Genomic DNA, 26156 nt, shown 5'->3' with positions numbered 1-26156 from the left:
CACGGAAAATTTGAATTTGCAAAGCAAAACTGCACAATCCATGATAACAGAATCTAGTCAGCCAGTGTGTAAATTGTGCATCATGATGTGCAGATAATGATCCATTTGCCATATATTGTGCAGCTAAAAAAACAAAACACACATTTATGTAAAATAACCTTCCATGTGACAAAAGTTGCAGTTGAAAAAATAAGAATGATATAAATAAAAAAAAAACAATAATAAAATCTATGGGTCTCAACTGTGGCTATAGCCATTATGTATGATATATAATGTCAAACAGATTTAAAGATATTTGGCTTGAGACTAAACGTAGAGTAAACAAACAAGTGTTTGTTCAAAGGTCTGATCACAGGAACTTTGCAGTGATTCAATGAAAGGTGATTTACTGTTGCAGCTGCATGGGATTCACCCAACAGCAATACATGTAAACGTTACAATAGATTAAAATATATATATATATATATACACTCTCAATGTCCCATCTCTCCATTAACCGCAACAAGAGTGTCTCATTTGTGTGTGTGTGTGTGTGTGTGTGTGTGTGTGAGAGAGAGGGAGAAGTGGGCAAAGGCTCCGCCTTACTCCAAAAAAAAAGAAAAAAGAAAAAGCGAGAGAGAGAGAGAGAGAGAGAGAAAAAAAAAGGAAAAGCAAACTGATACACACCTCTCAATTCTGGCAGGAGGGAAAGAATAGGAGTGTTTATGAAGCGTGTAAGTAAACAGCAGGATAACCAGGCAGGCACGCCGCGCTCGAGGCGACCTCCCCCCGCTAAAAGCGACAGCACGCACCGCTCCCCAGCACCGACAGAGACTGTCCCGTTTGCCTTCAGGATTAAGTTTTTTTTTTTTTTTTTTTTTTTTTTTTCCGCCTCTCTCTTATGTCATCTAAAGGTGGATCATTATCTTTAATCCGAGATAACAAGCGAATTTGAAATGCGTAGCCTGCGATGCTATTTCTGGAGCCCCTAAAGCCGACGTTTGAACTCTCAGTAAACATCCAGCCGAGGTAGGATTCACTGATTCTCGCACCAAAAAAAAAAAAAAACAAGAAGGAAAACAAAAACAACATTTATTTCTGGGTGTAGTTCTAGGGAACGTCGCTGTCCATGCGTCCCTGCGCCATCCGCGAGGAGGGACGAGGCAGGAGGGAGGGGAGCAGACATTAGATCCACTTCTATAGAGATGTGGGGAATAGATTATTATTTATTTATTTTTTATCAAGTTTCCCAATGAGCAGAGCAATTACAAGGTGTACTCATGATTCAATCATCAGAAGAAAATAGTAGGTTCCTGCAGTTAAAAAAAAAAAAAAGAGAAAGAAAGAGTTGATGAAAAGTTTTAGTGTTTGGCAACAGTGTTTCCCCAAAGAGCCAAATGTGTGCAAGCAAGCAGATCCGGACTGGACCTGTGTCATCATGTAGCACAGTAATTAATGAGCACTTCATTAGTGACCCTGGTCAGTATGCAGATGCACAAGAGAGGAGGGGGATCCTTCAGTTTCTCAGTGCTCGCTGTGCTGTAAGAGCCTGCTTCTCAAAAAGATAACTCTCCCCACTCTCCTCTCTCTTTTTCTTCTTCTTCTTTTTTTTTTTTTTTTTTTTTTTTTTTTACTGCATTTGGAGGCACTAGTGGAAGAAAGCTTCAAGTGGAGGAGGAGGAGGAAGAGGAGGAGGAGGGCGGCTCCATTGTCTGGCCAGTGAAGGGGTGGGGATTGAGGCAGTATGCAGATGTGCTGCTGGCAACGGACATCTGCTCAACCCCCCTGGGCATTGTCACAACAGGCAGGGGGAACTTTTTTTTTTTTTTTTTTTTTAGTGGAGTCTTTATGCAGAGAAAAAGGCCCTTTTGTTAAATGATGTGCCGGCCGTAGCTCGAACCCCTCCACATCTTGGTGTTTTGCACAGTTGAAATGCAACATTTAATCATCTGGAGAGCCTCCCTTCCTGACGTTACAGTACAATTACTCTAAAAGACAGATCAAATGCTGATGATGCAACAGATACAGTACTTTGGGTTTCCTCTTTATTTTCTTTTTCTTTCCTCCTCCTCCTCCCTCAGCTGCTTCAGTCGGCACCACCTGCACGCCACCCGTCTCCTCCTCCTCCTCCTCCCCCTCCTCCTCCTGCCACCTTCAACCCCACTTGGGGGTTGAACTTCCTTTCCTGTCTTTGTGGCCCTGTGAGTGTGTGTGTGTGTGTGTGTGTGTGTGTGTGTGTGTGTGTGTGTGTGTGTGTGTGTGTGTGTGTGTGTGTGTGTGTTTCAGATATGAAAGCTGCCCTCTCGCAGGGAACGCATCAGAGGCAGCATCAACAATATACATGGCAGCTCCTTATCTGGCTGTTTGATTTATCGCCGAGGAGGGAAATGCCAAGAAAATGCAAAGTCTACGCTTCAATATTTATGATCCACACACACACGCACACACACACACACACACACACACACACACACACACACACACACACACACACACACACGCACACACACACATGCACACACACACACACACACACACACACACACACACACACACACACACACACACACACAGCCTCATGCTTGTTGGTTGCTATCCGTGTTCACATGTGTATGTGTGTGTGTGTGTGTGTGTGTGTTTGTATTGGGAATCAGGAGTCTCATTTGCCTCAACAGATATTCCCTGGTGACTGGTGGAGTCTTGTACTGTGATTACGAACATGATTTGTGCTTGTAGAGAGCGCCGTCGTACACGGTTGATCCGCTTGTCGAGCAGGCCTGCGTAGGGACTTATTTGTGTGTCTCTGCTGTATCGCGGCGCGGCGGAAGGCGGAGAGGAAAAGCTAGCGGGAAGGAGATGGGTTGATGGTGTTTATGAAGGCGCAGGTGCCGTCTCTCACTTTGATCCCCGCCCGGCTCTCGTGGTTGTGTTCTCTCTCTCTCTCGCTCTCTCTCTCTCTCTCTGGTCACAGGATGTTTATTGTGTTTGTTGCTGTCCGTGTCCTTGCTATTGACAGGATCGCCTCGTGGAGAGGAAGAGCTCGAAGCACGGCAGCAGAGAAGAGCCGGAGTCGCACCGGCGGCCTGTTTTTGGAAGAGCCCACGCAGGCAAAAGCCATTACAATGAGTTAATGGTATTCTCACAGACTAATATTCCATTTAACGCGGCCATTTGCGACACTGCAGAAATGGCTCCCGTCAACTCTTTTTGAGAATCTCTCGGTAACGGCCGGTGCACTAAAAGTTCCCGAAGGTTTCGGTTTGAGAGGATTTCGCCGTCATGTGACTTCTGCTATGCATTGTGGAGACGAGGTAATGGGTGTGAAATTACACTGTGCCATCTGCAAGGAGCTGGAAATATACAGCCTGATGTCATTCAGAAAGATTGAAAAATCACAGAGCAAGGAGGATTTAGGATTTATAGTGCAGGACGTTTGACGTAAACACTCTTAATCTTCTAACAAGTCATTTATTTATTTATTTATTTTTTGCTTAGTTTTTGTTTCATGATCAAACTTCTGAATGTAAAACTTTGCTCTTTGCCACAAAAGGGCCCAGCCTGAGTCCTAAACCTCAATCCTCAGATTGTATTAAAGACGAAACAAATATGCGGCACACCCTCACAAATCTCACAACCCGTGTGCTTTTTCATCGTTTTTAAGGCGATAAAACGATTGAGGGAGCGGTTGTGTTCCACTCGTTCTCCCGGAAAACTTGCATCTCGTGCTGCCCGCCGATAGTTTTGTCTCGAAGAACAGACATTTTTATTTTTTATTTTTCTTTCTCTTTCAATCTACTGTGTGTTTAGTGTAATTGGCACACTCCGCAGCCTCTTCCTGCACCTGTCTCCCGCTCGTTCGAACATGCTCTGTTGTGTCTCGGACGCCTCGGAGTCGCCGGCTTTTTGTTTGTGGTTGTCAAGGATAGTTTTGGGAGAGTGGATGTTTGAGTGCAGCAGACAGCAGCAGGTGTCTGATGCTGTTCACTGATAGGACCTGTTTGCCCGGCGCGCTTGAAAGACGCCCGACGCTCTGTTGATGTGTTTGTGTGCGTGTGCGTGTGTGTGTGTGTGTGTGTGTGTGTGTGTGTGTGTGTGTGTGTGTGTATGTGTGTGTGTGTGTGTGTGTGTGTGTGTGTGTGGGTGTAGGATGCGCGTTTGTCTGCCGCCACCGATATGATATATACAGTACAGAGAAATAAATACATCCTCAGTTGTCGGGCTTTCAAGTGCAGCCAAGTCATTCCTCATACTCCTGTCGTGTTATTTATTTATTTATTTATTCACCCCCCCCCCCCCCCCCCCCCCCCACCACCACCACCACCGATGGCTTTGTCCTGCCACGTTGGCATCCTACAAGCTTGTTTGTGAGCTTTGCCAATTCCAAATAATGCATTTAACTCTCAGCTCAGCTCGCGTGGAAGCCAGAAAACAAGCAAATTATAGCCCACTGCTGTATTTGAGTGCGTTAATGTTTTTAATTGAGATTATCAAACAAACAACAAAAAAAAAAAAATTAATAAAATACGACAACGCCGAAGCTGCACAGTATCGCCAAATATTACAAATTAAATCCGAAGTGATTAACTGAATAATTTTTCACCGCTAGTTTTTATGATGGAGTGCATTGTTTTTAAGGGCCTCTGCATCATTTCTGAGTCTCTTTGAGAGGAAGTATTTAACAGCTGGAGGTTTACGGCGTCCCAGCTTTGTTCTTAATTTCTCAAGAACTTTAAAAAAAAATTGTTTTTCTCAAATTTGAGTTCAAACTTTCACTTTTGTCAAATGTTATTAAAAGATATGGACACTTTTGATATTGTTCAATTAAATCAGTCTTTATTTGCAGATGGTACTGTCTGTAAATTAACCAAAACATTCTATTTGTGTTCATATTAAGCAACCATAATTTTGAAAAACAGTGAAAGTTTAAAAGTGAGTATTCAGCCTTATGAATTTCAGTATATAAGGAGACCAGTTTCCAAATTAGAAGCACCTTTTTTAAATCACCGATATCCAATATCTTGAAATATTAGTAAATGTTGAGTTTTCCAGATACAAGGGATGATGGAAGCCTGTTTTATTTTTCCTATGAGGACCAAGTCTAAGGTTTTGTCTGAAGTGCATTTATTATTCCAAACGTAAACTTGCTCCAAACAAAGTGAACACCTTCTTGAACATTCTTCTTTTTTTCCTTCAGAATAAAACCCCACTTTTCTCATACACCAGCAATGGACAGGTGCATCTTGAACACGTAGACGTTTTCTCAGTTACTTCTGCATGCATAACATATACAATAAATACTTTTTAAGTATTTAAGAGAAAAACATACACAAGATATCGCAAAAGCTACAATAACAACTATAACGAGTGATGCTTGAATAATACTATAAATGTGAGTAAGGTACTGCAGTTTCTGAGTTTCAAGATAAAACTGGGCATGTCAGTATGTCTTTTTTAGCTTCCGCATATTTTCCCAATAATATGACAATACTGATTACAGGGAACAAAAGGGACTATTCATCAGAGACTGTATTTTTAGATAGAATACAATAGTTGTTATCGGTTCATAATTAATGAGTTTGCTGGAGATTTCCAACTCACGTTATACTAAGTGTGTTACAGTATGTTGTGGGTGCATAAAAGAGCATTTCTCTAAATTATTAACTCATTATATGATCGTATTAATGCTCTTGGCAGCAGTAGAGGAAGAGTGGAGGATGTTTACTGTTCCCCATATTTATGATCATGGGAGTTTGCTCACTCCACTTGTCTAATAGCCTCCCACCTGGTGTAAACCATCGCACTGTGGATTCCCACTTAATGACTGGCTCATTTTCCTCCGTAAAAAAGTCCTAATTGCTCTCAACTGCGTTACGCCAGAGATGGAGGGAGTGAGGAGGCGAGGGGGGGGGGGGGTGGATGAAGGGGCCAGAGTTTGGAGATGTGAGAGGGATGTAATGCACCATCTTTTTCCAGCATGGAAACGTGTGTGTGCGTTTGCCAGCGGGGGTGGGGGTGGGGGGGGGGGGGGGGGGGGGGTGGGTGGTTGATCTCCTCCCACTTACCTTCCTGTCTTGACTTGGCATTGCCGTAGCTTTAAACACCTGCCATTAACTTTCATGGAAACCACAGAGGATTAGTGGATGAATGGGAGCACCCTCTTCCAAGTATATGTGCATGTACATGTGTGCTTGTGTTTGGTGCCTGTGTGTCACTTCTTTTTTTTATTTTTTTTTATTTGGGGAGGAACTAGCAGAGACAAAGCACCATCTGCACACAGCAGGCTGTCCCGACTGCCTGCTTCACTCGCTGGGGCAGAGAAGAAGCCTTTCTGCGAGCATTGTTATGAAACCGATTCTGTTGCTGCTGCTGTTGCTGCTCCACTTGGTTGTTAATGCTGACACCTAATAATGTCCTCCTGAGTGACTGTGCTGTGCCGGAGCCAAAGAGAAAGACAGGGACTAATGAAGTGAGGCAGGAACTGAAGAAGAGGGAACGACGGGTCGAGGCTGGAAAAGGGGAGATACTATCTTGTTTCCGAGCTGCTGAAGATGATTAAACACGCGTACACACAGGCTGAAAGTAGAGACACTTGTATTGTGTTTTATTTCCTCTTTTTTTTTTATTTGTTCCTCTCTTCCTTCTTACTCCGAGCATCTCAGGAGGGAGGCGGCACGAGCGGGAGAAGGGATTTCATTGTGTCTCCGCAGAGACTCTCTTCCAGTCCAGCTGACATAGACTTGTGTCAGGAGGATCCATCCTGCTGATGTTAGGCAGGCTGTAAACTGAAAGAGATGTCTAAAATGCTGAAGTGGGCCCCGGCCGGTGGAGAGATGGCTCCGTTTGTTTGCCATTCTGCTGAGCACCACTTCACAGAGAAAACTTTTCTGGCCAATTTTGCTGACAGAGAGAAAGGGGATAACAAAAAAAAAGAGAGAGAGAGAGAGAGAGATGGAGTCGGGGTTTTTTAGGAGTCACTCAAAGCTTTGACTATTGTGAGTCTGTGACATTGACATTTGGACACGGAGAGGAAACGGTTAAGAGCGTACTTTTTGTTTTTTGCCATGTTTTACCACACAAACTGTTTTGCCGCCGCTCACAATCGTCAGAGACAGCAATCACTGAACCCTCCAACCAACACGCATATGCATGATAAGTCCGCTTTTCTTCTCTGCCCTCTGAGCGCTGTTTTTTGTTTTTTTTTCTTCTTCTACCCAGAGACCTGTCGTGTTATGTTTGATTGGCCCTGACATTTGAAAAGGTCCTTGAATTAAAAAAAAAAAAAAAAAAAAAAAGTTGTTTATGACAACTGGAGAACTCTCCTTGCAGCAGAATAAAAATGGCATTTTGAAAGGAGCACGGCTACTGCATATTTAAATGCTAATGGCTCTGTGAATGTGCGGGCTAATAGGATGTTTCAATCTGGAGTAGCGCAGTACGTACACTTTCAGTATGCATGCGCACCGTCTGAGTGCAGCTTGTAATAGTGGCAGAAGGTGCATCAGGTCGTTTTATTAACTGATTATGTTGAGTCTGATGTTTTTCTTTTTTTTTTTAACTTTATAAAGGATCACTTCCTCGACGGTAGCGTGGAGATTATCTCAAAAGAAAAGGCTTATACACAAGAAAGAAAAACCCTCAGGGAAGTCTGTTTTTGGAGAATCAGGCATCTGTGGTGTGTTATCATAATGGTTATGATGCAGATAAAGTGTAACAGCTTGTTTTACAAGCTTGCTGTTGCTCTGTGGCATAGTAGGGCCCCGAGTCCTAAAACAGGGTCCCAAGTGATCCTTCCTGGGCAGGCTTGAAGTGAGACATCAGGTTCTTGTTTTGTAAGCAGTTGTCAAAACACAAATGGCACGGATCCCGCTTGACTTTGACCTTTTCTTTTTGTAATCCTGCTTTCTGCCGAGGTTTTAAATGGACCAGATCACTACCGCCATGACTGGTATATCATGGAATTTCTTATCTGATTGATTCCTATTGACTTGGGGGTTCACGGGTATGGAAACGGGCACATGTCGGATGACTTGACTGATACTTAATTCTTAATATTTCACCACTGATCGTCCAGTGATCCCGACTACTGAGACGTTAATATCCTGGGCGAACCTCAGTCAATTAAGACGGACTATTCAAAAGTGATTTAGGTGTGATTGACAATGGATATCTGTCTCTTCGTGATGGACTGATGAATAGAGGAAACTTTTGCTCTTAGGACCTTGGTCTTTTACCAAGTATCACGCCGAGCCACATCGCTTTTGTCAGTGTACCAACAGTTTAATGATATCGAGAAGAAAAGTCACGGATTGCAGAAAGACCCGTCGACAAGAAGCATTGAAATATCCCTCAGAAAGACATAAGTGCTTCTAATTTATATTTGTTTTCGTGCTACAGAAAATGAATTTTTGTGCCGATCTAAAAAAAAACAAAAACAAAAGAGAAAAACCTCCTACCTGGTCTGATGACCATGCCTGATGTGACTCACCGTTACCACCTGGTCACGGTACAAAGAATAAAAAAGCAACAAAAATGTATGCATGACATGTTTTTCTTTAGACACTCTGGATTAATCTTATCTCAGTGTGTTGCTTTTTTCTAAACTAGTCTATTTGGAAAGTTGCCCGAGCTGACAGTCACAGTTTGTCTTCAAAGTCCTTTTCTTCAGTAAACTGTAAAGAATTGAACTGGACTGGAAAGTCTTTCTGGATTAACTTTGCTCTTTACTTGTTGGGAGTGAATTGTCTGTTAAATTTAAAAAAAAAAATTTAAAATCTGGGTTGATTAGACCTTCAGAGGAAATGGGACAATTTTTATTTTAGATTTTTCATTGCTGTACAGGTTGATTCAGATCACAACTATCCACACACTACAGTTTCATGCATCGGACCACCTCTTTGCTTTGGCAGGAGTCCAAAAAAAAAGGGAAAAATCTGGCTGCCGTCCATGAAACCATTTGACTCTTGAGCCACACTGTTAAACGAGAGCCTCCACTTCTATTTGATTCAAATGAGCAGTGGACATCAGGATGGTCCTTGCTGCAAAGCATCACTGATAGTACACACACACACACACACACACACACACACACACACACACACACACACACACACACACACACACACACACACACACACACACACACACACACACGTGAGCGCTTATGCAATGTCACACAAAAGTAGCCGTCTACTTGTTGCTGTGGAGAGAGCTAAACAGGGAAATCTGTCATCCAGTGTCTCATCACTCATCCGTGGTGAAAAGTGGCATATTATCTCCTCGTCGCTAGCAGTTATGGGAGTGTTGACAAAGTGAGTGGCGGAGCCGAAGCGGCGGAGTTTTATCACCTCAGCTATCTCCCATTATGAATATGGATATTACCAATGTTTGGCGAGCCTCGGGCTAATTCTTTGATTCTCGGCTGCTGAGGAGCTCAGTGGGACGGCTGGCTTTTCAACTCGTCAGCTTGTTCGCACAAAAGACGTGTTTGATTTCCACCCCGTATGGAGATGTTTGATTCCTGGTCCTGAACAAAAAGGATTTACTGTGGGTTAATGTTTCACTAAGCCCGAGAGGAGCCACACACTCTCTTTAGTCCCTCCCACTCAGCCCTCGGTGAATACTGCCCCCAGGGAGTCTGTGTGAGGTTGGGAATAGGTGTCGCCGGGGTTTTAAGGAAGCCTCATCAAAAGCTATTTCAAGGCATTGTACATGTTTGCGTGGTGTTTTTTTTTTTTTTTTTTTCTTCCAGAATCTTTTCATTCACGATGCTTTATACTGGAGCAGAGACTAAACTGTTTAAAAAAAAAAAAAAAAAAAGATTTTAAAGAGGATTTTTGTTCCTCGAATGGAAGCGCATGCTACTTTATTTATCTTGCCTCTAACATCTTTTCAGCTGGTGAACATTTTTCCAATAATTAAGTTTTGTGCCATCAGGAAGCGACGGTGGGGGGAGTGCGTTAACACAATACCCGAGCTCCAGCTTATTGCCGTGTCAGGGATTTTGCTGATGTACAAGGGTTGTGTTTTACCTTCAGCTGTAATGAAGTCGCTGCTTTAAAAAAAAAAAAAAAAGAAGCAGACTAGCTGCATTTAAATAAGGTGATATGCTGCTATAGACTTCATATCCCTGCAAAGTACAGTGTGATTTCTAGGCAGTAGCCATTTTACCCAGGTAGTTATAATGTCACATGATTCCTACATTGTCACACACACACACACTCCCCTTCACACATACTGGCAATTTAGAGCGACTAGTTGACTTAAAAAAACATGTTTTTGAAGCCCAGAACTCTTGCGACTTTTAATGTTGAAGCGTTTGAATTTATTTACAGCATGTTTTTACTCTTCTTTCCCCACATGAGTCTTTTTCTTTGACGGCACACAGCGAACTGAAAACGATGGTAAAAACCTGAATGAAAGCTGTATGTCTTCGGCTCTTTTGTTCCCCGGGGAAAGTTTCAACGATAGAAATCTTTCAAATAGTATTTTGTTCCACTTTTCACCCACTTGTCCGTGTCTTTCCTCCCTTGGCTAAACCTCATCCTTGACCTTTCTCTTCTTTCAGTTTTTTTTTTCTTTCCCTCTGCTGCTAAGCTCTCTTTCCCTTATTTTCCTCTGAATATCAGTCATTCCTCCTAATCCGTCTGTGCCCTTGTCTTATCTGGGTTTGTTTTTCTTCAGTTTCATCTCTTTTTGCTCTTGCTCACAGGTGGCTGAGGGGTGTTCTGGCTCTCCTTCGCTGGCTGTCTGTGTTTCTTCTCTTTGGTATCTATTGAATACCAGCTGCTGTCCTTGGAAGGGGAAACATGCCAGTGTAATGAACCTGACTGATACGCTCGTGCATATACATAAAAAGCATGCAAACACTGGCATACTTGCACAAAGACTCAGGCGGAAAATAGTACACATGGATGCGGTGATAAATTGGCCTTATTATCAGCAAGCTATTATTCCAACAAGGGGGCTTGAAAAGAGACCACCACAAGCGTGGTGCTTCATCAGAGGGGAGATGAATGGAGAGACAAAACCCCGCCGTCATTGAAAAGAGGTCTTTTCAGGTTGATGCGGACACAAAATGTTCGGTGCAGTTCGTTGGTCATAGCAGGAATGACAAAGCTTCGCAAATGGACACTGCATCGTCAGTACGGTCGCTTCCTCTGTGTGTTTCTCTCCCCATGTTCAAGCCTCTCATGCTGGGCAGAATTTCTCAACGCACCCCCCCCCCCCCTCCTCCTCCTCCTCCTCCTCCTCCTCCTCCTCGTTGGAGGCAAGATGCAGTCAGACACCCACCTTGGCCTCAGTTCCCAGCCGACACGTCTGTGTTTTTGGGCGTCCGTCTGCATACGTGTGTCTACGCGTGCGTGTGTGTGAGTGTGTGTGTGTGTGTGTGTGTGTGTGTGTGTGTGTGTGTGTGTGTGTGTGTGTGTGTGTGTGTGTGTGTGTGTGTGTGTGTGTGTGTGTGTGTGTGTGTGTGTGTGTGTGAGTGTGGGCTGCGGCGTTCGGCGGCGTTCTCACAGTCCAGCTGAGACTGACAGATGGAATCATTTCACACACAGACAGAAAGGCAGGATACAGGAAACCAGGGTGTGTTTAATAGTCCTGGTGCTGCTGTGGTTGGTATTAATCTAGGTCAGTGGCGTTTAGCTCACGGCGAGCTGGCCTTTGGGGCGAGCTCGGCCTTTCCTTAACCCCATTTACACCCCACGTACTTCACTCATTTGGAGTTTGGTTGTCGTGTGTGTAGTTTTTTTTTTTTTGTCTTGAAAAATGTAACTCGATGCTTTTAGCGTCGGACAATGTTACGACTGTACCTGGTTCGAAGGCCCTTTGTAATCAGAGCAGAGTGGCTTCTCCCAGCAGCCCAGATGGTTCACACCATTAAAGCCCCTGGACCTTGATAAGACACTAAAGTATGCGGCTGGCTGCTTAGTAAGCTAAAAGGTTTCATTTTGATCATTGTAAATGTGCATGTGTTTCTGTCTACGTGTGTGTGTGCGAGAGAGAAAATGTCCTACCTGGTGAACAGAACTCATCACACTCACAATGCCTGCAGGCTGTTTAAGCTGAGGATATTGAACCTAGATTTTCCAAACCAGACTGGAAATTATGCCATAAAATCATAACTTATGATTTGATTTATTTTACACTGTGTTTTATTGAATTATTGACACAAGATTCCCCTTTAAAAAAAAACAACATGTTTTCAATGTTAGTATTTGAAATGCCACCAAGAGTTCTCAAAGATTAATAATAAATACAGATTTAATGTTTGAGTTTTTTTCAATTTCTATTGAGTGTGATCAATTCGGATAAAGGAAAAATAAAAGTGTCCAGAATTGTGTTTTTGGAGATTCGTCTTATCTTAAAATAATCCCTTCAAATCAACGCTGAAGAAAAAATAGAATCACACCATGCCATATTTTTGTCATGTTTCTTTCTCTTTATAAATATATAAATTCAATCGTTTTTTTGGTGGTAAATTCTATATTTTAAACTTTGGAAGAAATAAAGATTCAGACCAACATGCATGGTATGTGCTCCTCTAACATTAATTGACGTACTGAAGACTCAGTTGGATGTCTGGTGGCGGCTTTTCATTGCATAGGATTATTTATGTACATGTCAATAGCCTGTTCTTTTTCTCACCTGGCTAATCTGCAACGTCTTGGCTTTCTACTGCGTTTTAAGGTGGTTTTATACAGTTCTCCGGAATGTCTGAATATCAGTTATCACTTTATTTGTGTCGTCACTTGGCCTGTGGATTGTGACCTAGAAATTGTGAAATTTGACATCCTCACCTTGTTCTGTGTATAAACAGCAATAGCTTTGTTTTATGCTTTTATGCCGACAATAACCTACAAATAAATGAGCTTATCTTGATGAGCTTGTGTGAGCCGCCCATATTTAAGGCCCCATTTACACGGCAATGTTTTCAAAAACAAAAAACTTTTGTTGTGTTTTGGGGGTCGGTGGTCAGAGTCACTGAAAACGCAACTTTTTGAAAAGTGCTTCCGGGGGGGAACTTTTCAAAAAGGCTCCAACTTTGTGATAACGGGCGAAAATGCAACTTTTCGAAAACACTGCACATGCACTCCACAGCCATAGTAAATAGGTCTGCCTATGCAATGAATGAATGCTGCGTGCGCTCGTCACTCTACAATTCAGCAGCACTTCTCTAATAAAGTGGTAACTACACCATCCAGATCATGGTGTGATGAGGATGTTTATTTTCTTACAATCAGTCGATACTGAGTGAGCTAAAACAATGAAAAAAGACAGATTAATGATGCTTCAATGGTTAAAGCATGCTCTTCTCAAATGACGGCTTTCGGCTTTTCTGTCGTTTCTGTGCAAACGGTACATCATTTTCCAAACGCTGCTGTCTTATTTTGAAACTTTTCTGAAATGAAAATGCAAAGACAATGCGTTTTCACTTGGAACGTGGTCATGTAAGCGGGGCCTAGCAGGTCTAATCTAAAGCACCAGAAGAAGAGTGGTGCCCTGGGACTGCAGGTCGGGGGTCAGTGGCAATCTGATAAGTTGAAACTTAACTTCCTGTTACAAGAACAGAAACTAGTGATGCCATCGGTTTACTGCAGAAAATCTTATCTTCATCAGGAACGAAGAGGAATCAAGCAGGAGATCCACAATAAAACAGAATAAACAAACATTGGGTCTTTAGAGGGCCGCGAGCAAGCGTCATAGTAAGACAAGGCAACTTCATTTGTTTCATTTCATTTCAGCAGCAAAGTATTTCAAGGCACTTCACAGTAACAAACAATAAACATGAGAGTTAAACTACATTTCTGACATCAGGTTTGTCAAAGTTATTGTAATAAATCTTGAGGAAAAAATGCATGCACATTTAATGCACTTGGTAATCTTGCTAAGATCAACCAGAAATCTGAATTCCTCCTTCCCACAGTGAATCTCTTTGTTGCTAAAAAGCCTTTTGCTTCCAAAGCTGCACAATTTCTGCAAACTTTAGCATGTATGTTTCCATGAATTCTCCCTCGCGGAATAAATTCAATGCTAATTTAGTTTTGCCTGCACAAAAGGTGGCCCCAGCTTCCACTGCTGCATCTCGCCACAATCGATGGATCTGCTCTAGGTCTCGGTGTTTTATTTTGTTCTTGAAACAATGCAAATCCACTATGGACAGATTGGAAATAGATTTTTCTTTTCCTGAAAAGTTTTAGTCAGCGGCACCGAACTGGATCAATCAGTGGGGACGGATGCATGCATTAATGTCACGCCGTTGTTTTGTTTTAGCCGATCTTCATTATGAAACTAAAAAGAATTCAAACGCCACTTCATTTAATTGCAGAAATGACAGTTGTCCCTCGATCTCGCAATTAGTGAATGAATCCAGTTTTAAATCTATTCTGCTGTGCAAAACTAATTTTTTTTGGGGGGGGTGAAATGTGTTTACACGGCAAAGGTCAGATATGATTTTACAAGAGCTTGATGAATTAGAAGTGCTTAATATGAATAACGGGGTTCACGAAAGCCTCTGTAATGAGGATTACATTTCTGTATTATGGCTCACTTCCCCGAGAAATGAGAAATGGTAAATCAAAGCTCACTCCAAATGTGATCATTTGCACTCACATCGTGAACTCATCTCTACAGTTAATTTGCAGTTTAATTGCTTTTGCAGTTGTTGCATATGCATCAGGTGCTCAGTACTTAATTGGTAGAAAAAGACAGATCATCAAGTTCAACAGTTAAAAGTGATCCGGCCAACCTCAACACGCAAAAAATGTGCGAGTGTGTATAATTAGACTGAAAACTACTCCGTTTTTGAAGCGAGACATTACAAATATGTCTTACGTTCAGGACTCGATTTCCCCAGTAAAACTGTGGTCTGATGGAACAGAAGATATCTGTATATGTCATCCTTTACCGACCCTCTTTTTTTCTTTTTCTTTTTTTGCCGTTCAGACCCAGAAGCAGTTGTTTTTAAGAGTCTCTCCTCGTTAGTCATGCTGGGTGTCTGACAATCCTAACTTTACTTCTGAAATGGGACTTTGGCATCTTCATTCTTCAATCAGCCTTTGGTTAAACGAGCTTTAAAGACGCTGGCTATGTTCCAACAGGCTTTAAAATTTTTTCATTATTTTTTTTTTTTTGTGGAAGCAAGGATTTAAAGGGCCGTCTCCCTGATGCATAATTATTCTATAGCCCTACAGAAGAATTGCACTTTTGCTTCTGTCGCTCATTTTAGCCCTTTCTTCTGAGTTTCTATCATGCGGCAGCGAAGTGGGTTCACTCAGGAGAGGTGGAAGATCTCAGCAAAGCATAGGGTTTGTTTGATTTATTTATTTTATTAAATGGAGCTACATTGGTTAGACTTGTCCTAAATGATGATCTATTTCTGCACTGGCTTTGTTTTTAATGAGCTTCGGGCTTTGAAACAGAAAAGTGCTAAAGAGCTGAGAAAGACAAGGTGAGACAGTGAAGGCTTCTGATCTGAGCTTCACGCGGCGTGTATCGATGTTCTTTAATCTGTCGGCAAAAGTCAGTATATACATGAGCTCCAGCTACCGTACATGTGTGTACATACGGTATGTGTGAGAGAAGTGCATCGTGTGCAATGTGTGTGGTGGTTCCGCCATCTTTTCTGGAGACTTTCTTTTCTGATTAACATGGATGGCTTGGCAAGGTTTTTGTTCTCTTCTCTAACAATAGGAACATGAAATTCATTATGACAACTATTAGTCAAGACTGCAGCTCAGCCATATTTCATAATTGATACATGGTGTGTGTGTGTGTGTGTGGCGTGTGTGCATGCGTGCGTGTGTGTGTGTTTACATTCACTGCCATCATAAGAAGTGTAAAACAAGCTCAGCACACTCCTTTTTGTTCAGATCTGATTGATCAGGGGGAAAACCCAGCTCTCACTTACGCACACGTAACCACGGTTACCAAAGATTACCATAAATATACAGTATGTGTTCTTTATATAAATCACATATAGGATCACTTTCTGAACAGATCGTAGCCACAAGGCAGATTTAATGAGCTTTTTTTGTTGTTGGGTTTTTCTATTGCTTGTGTGTGCGGACATTTAGTCTATTAAACATTAGTGAAACACCCACCCTAAAATCCACTATTAGTGGTTCATTTAATGGTATACTTATTACAAAAGTACACAACATATACCCACCGAGCCATGTGCTTAAGGCTTGTTCTTTAAACAACTTTCAATAAGATAATTTAATTGAGTAATATGTCACTGTCATCATTCTATTGTTAGTCTGGAAGAAATAATAAGAAATGTTAACGTTACCAAGTATAGTTTCCTGACAAGGTTTAAACTACTTGTTCTGTTTCTGATCTCAGTTTGAGTGGAGAAATAAACAGTTTTTGGACCCAGTGTGGTTAATATTGATGACGCTGCAATGTTATCATTAAAATTGTCTGTAAAATTTCAAAAGTTGTGTCAAAATTTGATAGAAAATTAGAGGAATTTCAGAGGTAATCTCTCAGTTTTTACATCTTTCTATAGATATTACATCTTTCTATAGATATGCCTGATGATATTACATCAGGCTATAGCTTAAGGCCCAGTTTCCACATGAAAAGTTAAAACTTTCGTTGCAATTTGGTTATCCGTCTACATGACACCGGTGCTCTGACCCGCTGAAAACGCAACTTTTTGAAAATGTCATTGTGTTAAAGGGGCCCAAGGGTTCACAGAACAGAGAAAAATAACGATAATGGCTAAATCTGACCACCAAATTCCACGACAACGATTATTCAAATAACTTTAATTTGATATGTCTATACATTGATAGAATCTCCTTTTGATGACAAACTGCCCTTCGGGTTATTTAAAATTCACCACCAGGGAGTTTCATCTCAAGCGTCGGTCCCAGGGTGACCTTGACGAGAAGCGGGTCCGAATCTCGCACAGCGTTTGATCTGTCGTCCAGCTCCCAGCGACGTCCCTCACAGGACAGGTCTGAGGTCAACGTCGTCATGCTGAATGTCAACCGTAAAGTGGAACGGACAGATTTATTACCACAATGAAAGCCTCCTGGACAGAGCCTTTTTGCCTGCCGGCTTTAAGTACCCGACGGTTTTGGTGGGATTGCTTTTGTGTATGCGCGCTTTAACATGCATGTGAGCTCTGTCGGTTAATACCAGCAAATTTAGTTTTACTATCCAAGCCTGTCAAGTAAATGACAAAAATGCACGAGTATCATATTTACAGACTTTGTTTGCAATGCTTTTTATTTTTAATTCCATCATTGGACACGTGCCGTTCAAAAAAAAAAGAAGAACAGATTATGCCAATTACGACCGTGGAGATTTTATTCCAGACTTTCTTTTAGTTCATTAGATATGAGGAGCTGCAGAGAGGAAGAATGCGGGCCAAGCCGAGAGCTCGAATTGGTTTGGCTAACAGGCTACCGTGCACAATAATGTCACCATTATGCGTTTCCTGGGTGACTTAAACGAATAGGCATTATTACAAAATTGTGCATTAGCCCAAGTCAGCAGTTAGTAGTGCTGCAGTCTCATTTCATTTAGAGCTGAGAGGAGGAAAAGATGTGTGTGTGTGTGTGTGTGTGTGTGTGTGTGGGGGGGGGGGGGGGGGGGGGGGGGGGGTGAGAGGAAGAAGGGGGAGAGAGAGGGAAGATGAGAAAATGGTTCAGTGAAAAGAGGCAATGTAAAGGAGAAATGGGGAATGAAAAGGACGCTGTCTGCCAGAGGCTGACAGAACATGCAGAAGGAGGTAAAAAAGGAAACACGCTGGGGCCCGGATAGACTGACAGACTTTGGGGTATTGGGATGATGATGGAAAGGTAGAAAGAGGAGGGCTGTAATTGTCAGTAACTGGCGTATTTAGACAGAGAGGAAGAAGGGGGTCGGCAGGGAGGAGGAAGGTGTAAATCAGCCGCCTGAGTGACAGCTTTACGTGCCCCTCAGAGCCCCAACTATCCGATTAATGAGAGGAGAGAAACCTCAACCACCCTCCCCTCCCTGCTTCTTCTCTTTCTGCTACCTTGCACTTTCAGGGGGCATAAATCATAGACTCTTAAGCAGTCACTTTAGGTAGCTGCTTCACAATTCTTCCTCAAAATGTTGACTGTAGGGTATCCCCGTCCACTGGCACACGCTGCATTAATGAGATTTAAAGGGGGCTAGTATGCGGAGAAGGCTCTTTACTAGTCTTGGAGTATAAACCACATTTTCTCTGGTTGGTAGGAGATGACAGAATGCGCTTATCTGCTCTTTGGATAGAATGAATACCACTTGTGTGTGTTTTCTCAAAACGCACCATTTATCTTTGCCTAAAAACTGAAATCACCACTTCCTTGGTTATGTAAAAGCACTCACCTATCAGTACCTAGAAGGCTGGTTTGTTGGGACACTTTGTATTAAACACACTTCAGTATGAGGTGCAAGTATCTTTGAAAGAAACGGAAAGCTGGAAGTCAGTGCAATTGAACCTTTTGATTGTTTCAACCCGTCTTAATGCAAGTTTTTGGAAAATTCAACAGAGAAATTAGTGACGAGGAGCATCCCCAGGTGGCTCACAATCTGTGTAGACTTTGGAGACAAAAAGTATTTGGAGAGTTTGAGGAGTGATTTCATTCAGTAGACAACAGCACGAGCTCTGCGTTCCCCTCCGAAGCGAAACTGTCTGGTACTCACAGTTTATTAGTCTAACTGGAGCCTGACGTCCCGACGGTGCTCGGAGTCACTGAAAACGCAACTTTTTCCAAGGTGCAACTTTTTTCAAAATGCTCCTCCTCTGTGGAAACGGGGGGGAATGCAACTTCTTCTGCAGATGCGCGAGTAGATAAGGACAATAACAACAATGGCGGCCCCCAGAGTGCCATGACCCTCAGTCCGTATTCTCCTGGGACTTGGTGGTTTTACAGCTTCATCGACCGTCTTTACAAATGTCTGTATACTCTGCATTTTTTTGCCTATTGTTTTTCTGCACGCATGGTGGGTGTATGTGTGTGTTTGTGGTTTCATAACAAAAACAACCAACGGCGCCAACCCGTGGCCCTACATTACAACTCCATCGTTTTCAGCCTTACTGCCGTTTTTAGCGGACATCGTAAACAGACATAGGCAGACGCAAAACGTTTCTGAAACAAAATCGTAAAAAACAAAGCCTTTTCACTTGAAACGATGTGCAAACAGGGTCTGTATTTCGCTTATTTCATACTGGAGGGGATTTTCATATATTTTTTTCTTTCTGCTAATCATTTGAGCGGTGCAACGAAAGTAAATCTCCTGAGGCGATTGATAAAAGAGGGCTCTCTGATTGATTTATCTGATGTTATGCCAAACAAGACACCTATGATGAAAAATTAGATGCAGTGCTCTTGTACTACTTAGCGTTAGTTTGTGCACTTTAGATCTATAAATTATTCAGGGTCCTCTGTCCTATTTGATTGTTGTCTTATGAAGATGGACGTATTAAACACAGTATTAGGCATGTGTGTGGCATTAATTCATGATAGAAATGTAATAATATTCTAAATGTCAAACTTCTGTCCTGCAGGTGACAAATAGATATATTTCAAAATTGTGAAGTAACAAAAAAAATTGAATAAAAGCAAATAGAGTTTTGTGTTACAGTCAAGTGAAAAAAAAAATCAAGCTTAAAGCATTTCTCTAAAGATCACCAGGTTTCACTGCCGCTTGTGTGAGTCTGTTCTTTCAGACTCTTTGCAGCTCTGTTAACTTTTTCTTTTTTTTTTCTTTTTTTTGTGGCTGGGCTGCTTGTTGTCAAGTTCACGTAGTTAAACTAGTTCACCGAGGTCAGGGTCTGGCAGCTCGGCACATGATCTCTGGAAAGAAAGGAGCAAGAGTGAAAGACCTCAGCAGATATTTCAAGTGAACACATGCAGTGATGGAACTGGACTTTATTCGTACTTCATCCTTTGCCTTTTCACCTTGAGCCAAACCCACAGGTTTCTTAATCTGGAGCGCCTCTGGGAGATCTTTAAAAAAAAAAAACTATGACTTTTTTTTTTTTCCTCCTTCCCACAATGTTTCTGGTGCGTTTTCAAAAACTCTAAACAAACTCTCTGAAGTCGCCTTTTTATGCACTTTCCCTCGCAAAAGGCTCGTAAAGAATGAGCGCAGCTTGAGAAGGCTGCAGCATAAAGAAAGTTTTGTTACAGTAACTCTTTCTGCTCGTGAAATTTTCTTGACGCTGGAGAAGCGCATTGTGAAATAAATAAAAAAAAGAAACGCTCGGAGTGACGCAAGAGCTGCAACAATGCAACGTAACTCCTGGAAAGGAGCTTGGGAGTTGTTGTGCAGCATCTCGATAAAGGTTTTTTTTTTTTTAACTCCTGTTTGTGTAAAAAGCTGCCCACCACAAACGTACACCACATCTGCCACATTTCACAGCTGTTAAAAAGCTCTCAACTCTGAACAACCCTCGACTCTGTGCCCGTTAAAGTACGCGAAGAGAGCTCTCCTTGAGGTTCATCCCGTTAGTGGCAGTGAAATTTATTTGGCAAAATGAACAACTAAGTGAAAGCTTTACGCGGCGGGCTTCACACTTCAGCGGCCCGAGCGCGCGTCGAGTGTAAACTGTTTGACTTTCGTGAAGGTTTAAAAGACTTCATTAAGCCTTATTGTACTGATAATGGTAATGAATGTGGATTTTTTTTTTTTTTAATCAGCTGGACAGAAAATTAATGGACATCCGTTAATCAAAGTCTCAGATTTGATCTTTGTTCATGATTTTTGATGGTCGTTTTGGTTGTGTACGTCTTGTCAATCTCAGCTTTTAGAAGGTGCAAACCTGCATTTCTCCTCATTTTTTTAACATATACTGTAAAAAGGCATTAACCTATTTATTGAATAATCTTTTCAAGGCTTTAAATGTTTTTAAATGAGGTTTCTGCTTAGTCTATAAGGTACAAGCTCACCCTCAGGGATTCACACATATAAGATCATTTATTTTTAAAGGGGACATTGAAAATCTGCTAAACATACAGATCCAAAGTACTTTTCTGGAACATAACGTGTGTTACTCGCGCTGCACAGTGCGGGTTTATCAATAAATACAAAATATAGGCCATTGTGGTACGCTGCATGTTGCAGTAACCGCGGGGAGTCTCATATTGCATGAAATGTAACCAAATGGGAGTTATAATCACATTCAACATAGACGTTACATTCACTGGAGTGTACCAAATGTCAAAAACCATATGGAAGCTCAAAAAAGTCTGAATTTCATGTGTTATAATGCATTTTTTTTCACAGCCTGCTAAGTCAAAATCCTGTTCTGTGATGGACAAAAAAAAAAAAAAAGGGATTACCAAGAATATTGTGAGGTTTGCATCACTCGTCAGATCGAGCAGCGGTAACTTCGGTCTCGATGTAGCTCGGTAACATTTGCAGACTTGTCAGGGAACCTGTGAAACATGACTACCCAACCACAACTAACCCTGCACGTGTGTGTGTGTGTGTGTGTGTGTGCGTGTGTGTGTGTGTACCAGACAGTCCCAGGAGTTGTGTATTTCTGCCGTTTGCATGCTTACGCATCGACCGCGTGTAGAGCTTCCTCTTCCTCTCCTCCAGCTCTGAGCACGTATTTTCTTTCAGGTCAATCCCCTTATTGTTAAGTTACATAACAGCACTTAGTCAAGTACGGATCCAGCGGTGACGGTGCTGAGGGCCGCACGATAACTGTACTTCCTCTCTGGCACTCCTCTGACTGAGATCTCTGCTCAAAGTTGTTGACATTTCAACCCGCTTAGTGGAGTCGTCTTCTTTCTTCTTTTTTTTCCCCTTCTTTCGTGTGGATTGCCTTCTTACATATTTCTGGAATTGATATATGGAAATGAGGTCATGTGTACTACAGCTTTAAATTATTTTTTGGAAAAAAAAAAAAAAAACCCTGCTGAGCTGGCTTTTTTTTCTAAAATTGCAAATCTTTTTCCATTCTGACGCATATATATGACCTATCTCGTTTGAAATCCTGATTTAGAGATAGTGGGTATTTTTAGGGTATTTTAGGGATCTGCTCTACTCTTTGTCACACATGAGTAGGATCTCAAAAAAGTACTTAATTGTCCTTCTTCTTATCAGAAACTGTGATACATTATTTGAAATGCTTTGATGGGAATCAAAGCTCGATGATTTGAATTTAAATTAAATGGAGGTGGTTGACGTTTCATTGCTGTAATAAGGTCAATATCTTAACTGTAGCATCAATAACATCATCATATCATCAAGCTCTTTTACAGTGAAAGGACATTTTATTGTCCTTTCAGCCAGCGACAGCCAATAGTTGAAAGTCTCTATGCTCCATATCTATTTAAACACTAGTTCACTCATTACACGTTATCTGCATATTCAATAAAAAAAAAAAATGAAGTGGTTAGCACTGTAGTCTCACCCTGACAAAGTGACCTGGTTCAAGTCTGTGTCTTGGGGCGTCTTTTTGGGTGGAGGGTCCCGAAACATGCATTTGTTGCTAATTGATGATTCTCGAGTTGTGATGAATAGAAGCTGGACGGATGAAGTCATAGACAGAAAGTGTATATGACAAATTAATGTCACTTTTTAGTGTAATCTTGATCAATGTATCATATTTAACAGCTTCTTCTCAAAGTACTGAGGCACACAAGGGTCAACACTGGTGTGGTACGTTAAAAAGTACACAAAAGCCTTGCTTCAGCATGAGATAATGAGATATTCTTCTGCTGTACGACAGAGTGCAGGATCCCCTTAGTGGCCCATAGAACAGGCCACTGAGGCTTTGCCTGCTCTGAGACGGTCACAAAATTAGATCTACACGTATTTGAAGAAACCCATAATCTGGAATCTAGAATACCGCTGCAGGATAGTAGAAGAAACATGTTATATTCATGCACTGAGTATTGCAATATTGATGTGATTTTGCGATGACAGGGATTTTGATCCTGCCTTTACTTTGATTGAGAACTGTCAAAGGTGATGTCTGCAGTTTGCCCCAGCAGTTTGTTGACTTTGCTGTATTTTGTATGATACATCAATGATGCATTTGTGATAAGTTGTAAAGTCCCTAATCTAGAACAGCGCTTAGAAACCCAATTTTTTATTTATTTATTTTTTCTGTTGAAGGCTTCTGCTTTTGTATTTTCGAGTGTGTGGGTACGTCCACCAGAGTTTGGCTTCGTCGTAATGTCTTAACCAATCATTGATCAAAGAGGGTCGTCCGCAGCCTTTTGTAGAAGCTATCTTAGAGGCTCCAGGAGGAAAAAAAAAAAAAAAATGGTTTTGAACCACTGCCGTGCAACGAATCCAATTTACACCCAGAGAAACGAGTCAACATGCAATACCATTGTATATATAGAAATGTACTGTATTGCGCCGCGTCGCATGGTGGTGTTGCATTATATTGTCTTTTCAAGGCTCCCGTTACTCCACCATCAGAGAAGCGGATGATGGTAACTGTCAGCGAAGGGATGTCTGTATTAGAGTCAAGGTTTGGAATAAATGGCCAGATTCACTTGTGACCTATCGAGCTGCGGCTCACGCAGCACAGAGTCTTGAGAGATGCCCATGCATGTCTCCTCTAGTCTATTCATAGACAAGCCGGTGTGACTCCCCCCGCCTCTGAGTGACTGTTTCCTGCTTTCCCTCTTGCTCAATTACTTCTCCTCTGACTCCCACATGTGGGTCTTCAGCTCTCTGGCAGGAAGGCATACCTTGTGGAGGAGGGAAGCCGAAGCGTATCTGACTGGGAAGGAAAAAGGCACACAGATTTAGCACCCACCAGCGCCGTTTCTTTAAATCCACTTTTTCACTGCAGTGCGCCACCTCCCACCTCCTGCCCCAACAGCTGGCCAAATTAAAATGCAACATCAATTCATCTTTCAGTGTCGTCGTTTGGCCATCTCTCTTCTCTCTCTCTCTTCTCTCTCTTCTCTCTCTCCTCTCTCTCTCTCTCTCTCTCGCTCTGCCCCACCTCAGCACAACAGTCATAATTGCATTTGGAGCTTAAATATCAATGCATCACCGAGTAAATAGTCAAGTGAGGGCTGTTCTGTGAGTGTGGCACTCGAAGGATTGGGCCCAGAGGCGATTTGCAAAGAAAGAGAGGAAAAGTGCTGACAGGCATGCAGGAGGACGACGATGTCACACTGTACTCATCCTGTTAGATTATGTTTTTTTCTAGTACTTTCCTCTCCCTCCTCCCACCAACCCCCTTTTAATGTCTTTATTCTGCTGATACAACCTCCTCCTGTCTGCTGACTAACTGACCCACATTTCTTTGTGTGACTCGTTGCCCTCAGTGTGTGTGTGTGTGTGTGTGTGTGTGAGAGTGTGTGTGTAAGACCTCATTCCTGCTTGTCATTTTGTGTCTGTGTGTGTGCATTTCTGTGCCATCCTGGGTCTATCTTTGTCTGCCCCCCCGCCGCCACCACCACCACCCACCCACCCCCGCCCCCTCAATGTAAAACTGTGCCGTGTCCCCGAGGCTTTGGCAGGAGCCAATTAGAAGATTGCTCTTTAGAGTATCATCCGTCACTGAACATAAATGATTGGTAAAAATGCCTCGCTCGCTCGCTCTGTGTCTGTGTGTCTGTGTGCCTGTGCTGTGTTCTTTTCAATCCAGGGAGCTCTGGTTGCAGAAGTGACATTTCTTAGTTTAATTAAACACATTTTTGCATTCTAAGAGGAAGCCCCCTCTAGTGGTGAGTGGAGGCTCTGCAAGATTAATGCTCGGCTTGTGTTTTGTTGTTTGTCAGGTTACCAGATATAAACAACTTTCCTCAACTGCCATCAGACACATTCCATTTCTTGAAGTAGAAAAAAGAAACTTCACCCAGATTAATAAGAAACTCATCTTTCACATTTTTGTTTCCACAAATTCCTAATGTTGTGCCTTATGTAGTTTACATACCCTCCCCTGTCCTTAATTTGCACAACATACACTTCCTGTAAGGTAAATGTGATGTACTGGTTTGCATAATTTAGTGCCATGCCCTGTTGTATGGTATTGTTAATCATGGTGCATACAATTTATTTTAATTGTAGCCTCCCGAGAGGTCTGCAAATGTAAATTAGCTCCAAGACAACTCAGCACGATACATGCAATTACCGCATTGGTGTGCGCGGCCCCTCGAATAGGACAGCGCCACAAAAAAATCTGACTCGCTCAAAATACAATTCCTGCACGATTGTTGACCTGGAACTTTTGTTTTTTCTTCGAATGGTAATTTTCCCGCTTTCTTCAATTTCAGGTATAAAACATCCGCTCACTAACTTCTTCAGGACTGGAACGTTTGAGACTTAAAGGAGGAGAGGTGGAAGCAAAACTCAGAGGTGAGAGAGTGTTTGAAGCTGTGACAGGATGGCTCTGGTGGACAAACATAAAGTGAAACGCCAGCGACTGGACAGGATCTGTGAGGGTACGTCTGACTCGTCCTTCTCTTTCTGCTTTTCATGTATGTGACGCTGGCTGTGCCACTGGAAATCGATTACAGGCGATGCAGGACGTCGGGAGGGGGAAGGGGGGGTGGTGGTGGTGGTGGTGGTGGGGGGGGGGGTTCTCTGTTGTGCTCACGTGTAATGTGGGGTTCGTGCAAGTGATTCTCTCCACTCTTATATGGAAATGAAGTTTCCACAAGTGTTTAAGCTTTCCAGCCTGCTGCTCCACAGTGAGCGAAGAGCCAGTGGGATCGTTTGCATAAGTGTGTTTGTGTGTGTCAAAGAGAGCTTTGGGACCAGACAAGGCTCCAAACTTTTGGCTTTGAAGGCTGTCGAGCTGAAGAAAAAAGTGTGTGTGCATGCGTGTGCGTGCGTGTGCGTGTGCGTGTGCGTGTGCGTGTGCGTGTGTGTGTCATAAGGGGTTTGGGAGGTTGATGGCTGAATGAGACTTGAGTTCGATGTTTCCAGATTGTTGGAGAGATGAAGTAGGGAGTTTGTAATAAAGTGAAGCACTCCTCTGAGCCCTGCCATTGATTATAGTGGGGAGTGGGATTGATTTGTGTGTGTGTGTGTGTGTGTGTGTGTGTGTGTGTGTGTGTGTGTGTGTGTGTGTGTGTGTGTGTGTGTGTGTGTGTGTGTGTGTGTGTGTGTGTGTGTGTATTTAAGATGGAGAGGAGGCATTCTCCTTTTTCTTTTTCCACATTAATTTTTTGATTTTTTTTTTTACTTAGACCATTGACTTTTTAAATGTTTACACAACGTTTTTA

The 26156-nt window shown here is 42.3% G+C and overlaps 1 protein-coding gene across 4 annotated transcripts in view; it reads left to right on the top strand.

Annotated features, from left to right (window-relative positions):
- The first annotated feature begins 662 nt into the window (after positions 1-662).
- ctbp2a (C-terminal binding protein 2a) overlaps positions 663-26156 on the top strand; it is a 76559-nt gene continuing 51065 nt past the window's right edge. Inside the window, exons 1-2 of one of the 4 annotated variants that reach the window (XM_080481986.1) lie at positions 663-1008; positions 25203-25284. Coding sequence is in view for 2 of the 4 variants with exons in the window: in XM_080481984.1 (XP_080338110.1) it covers positions 25313-25370 (58 nt within the window). In the remaining 2 variants the exon portion in view is untranslated. Of the gene's footprint in view, positions 1009-25202; positions 25371-26156 lie in introns of those variants that run through there. The other 3 variants (XM_080481984.1, XM_080481982.1, XM_080481977.1) reach the window with 3 other exon arrangements.

The sequence above is a fragment of the Lipophrys pholis genome (genome assembly GCF_963383615.2).
Source record: "Lipophrys pholis genome assembly, chromosome: 15".
NCBI lineage: Eukaryota > Metazoa > Chordata > Actinopteri > Blenniiformes > Blenniidae > Lipophrys > Lipophrys pholis.
This window is presented reverse-complemented; position numbering and strand designations above follow the sequence as displayed.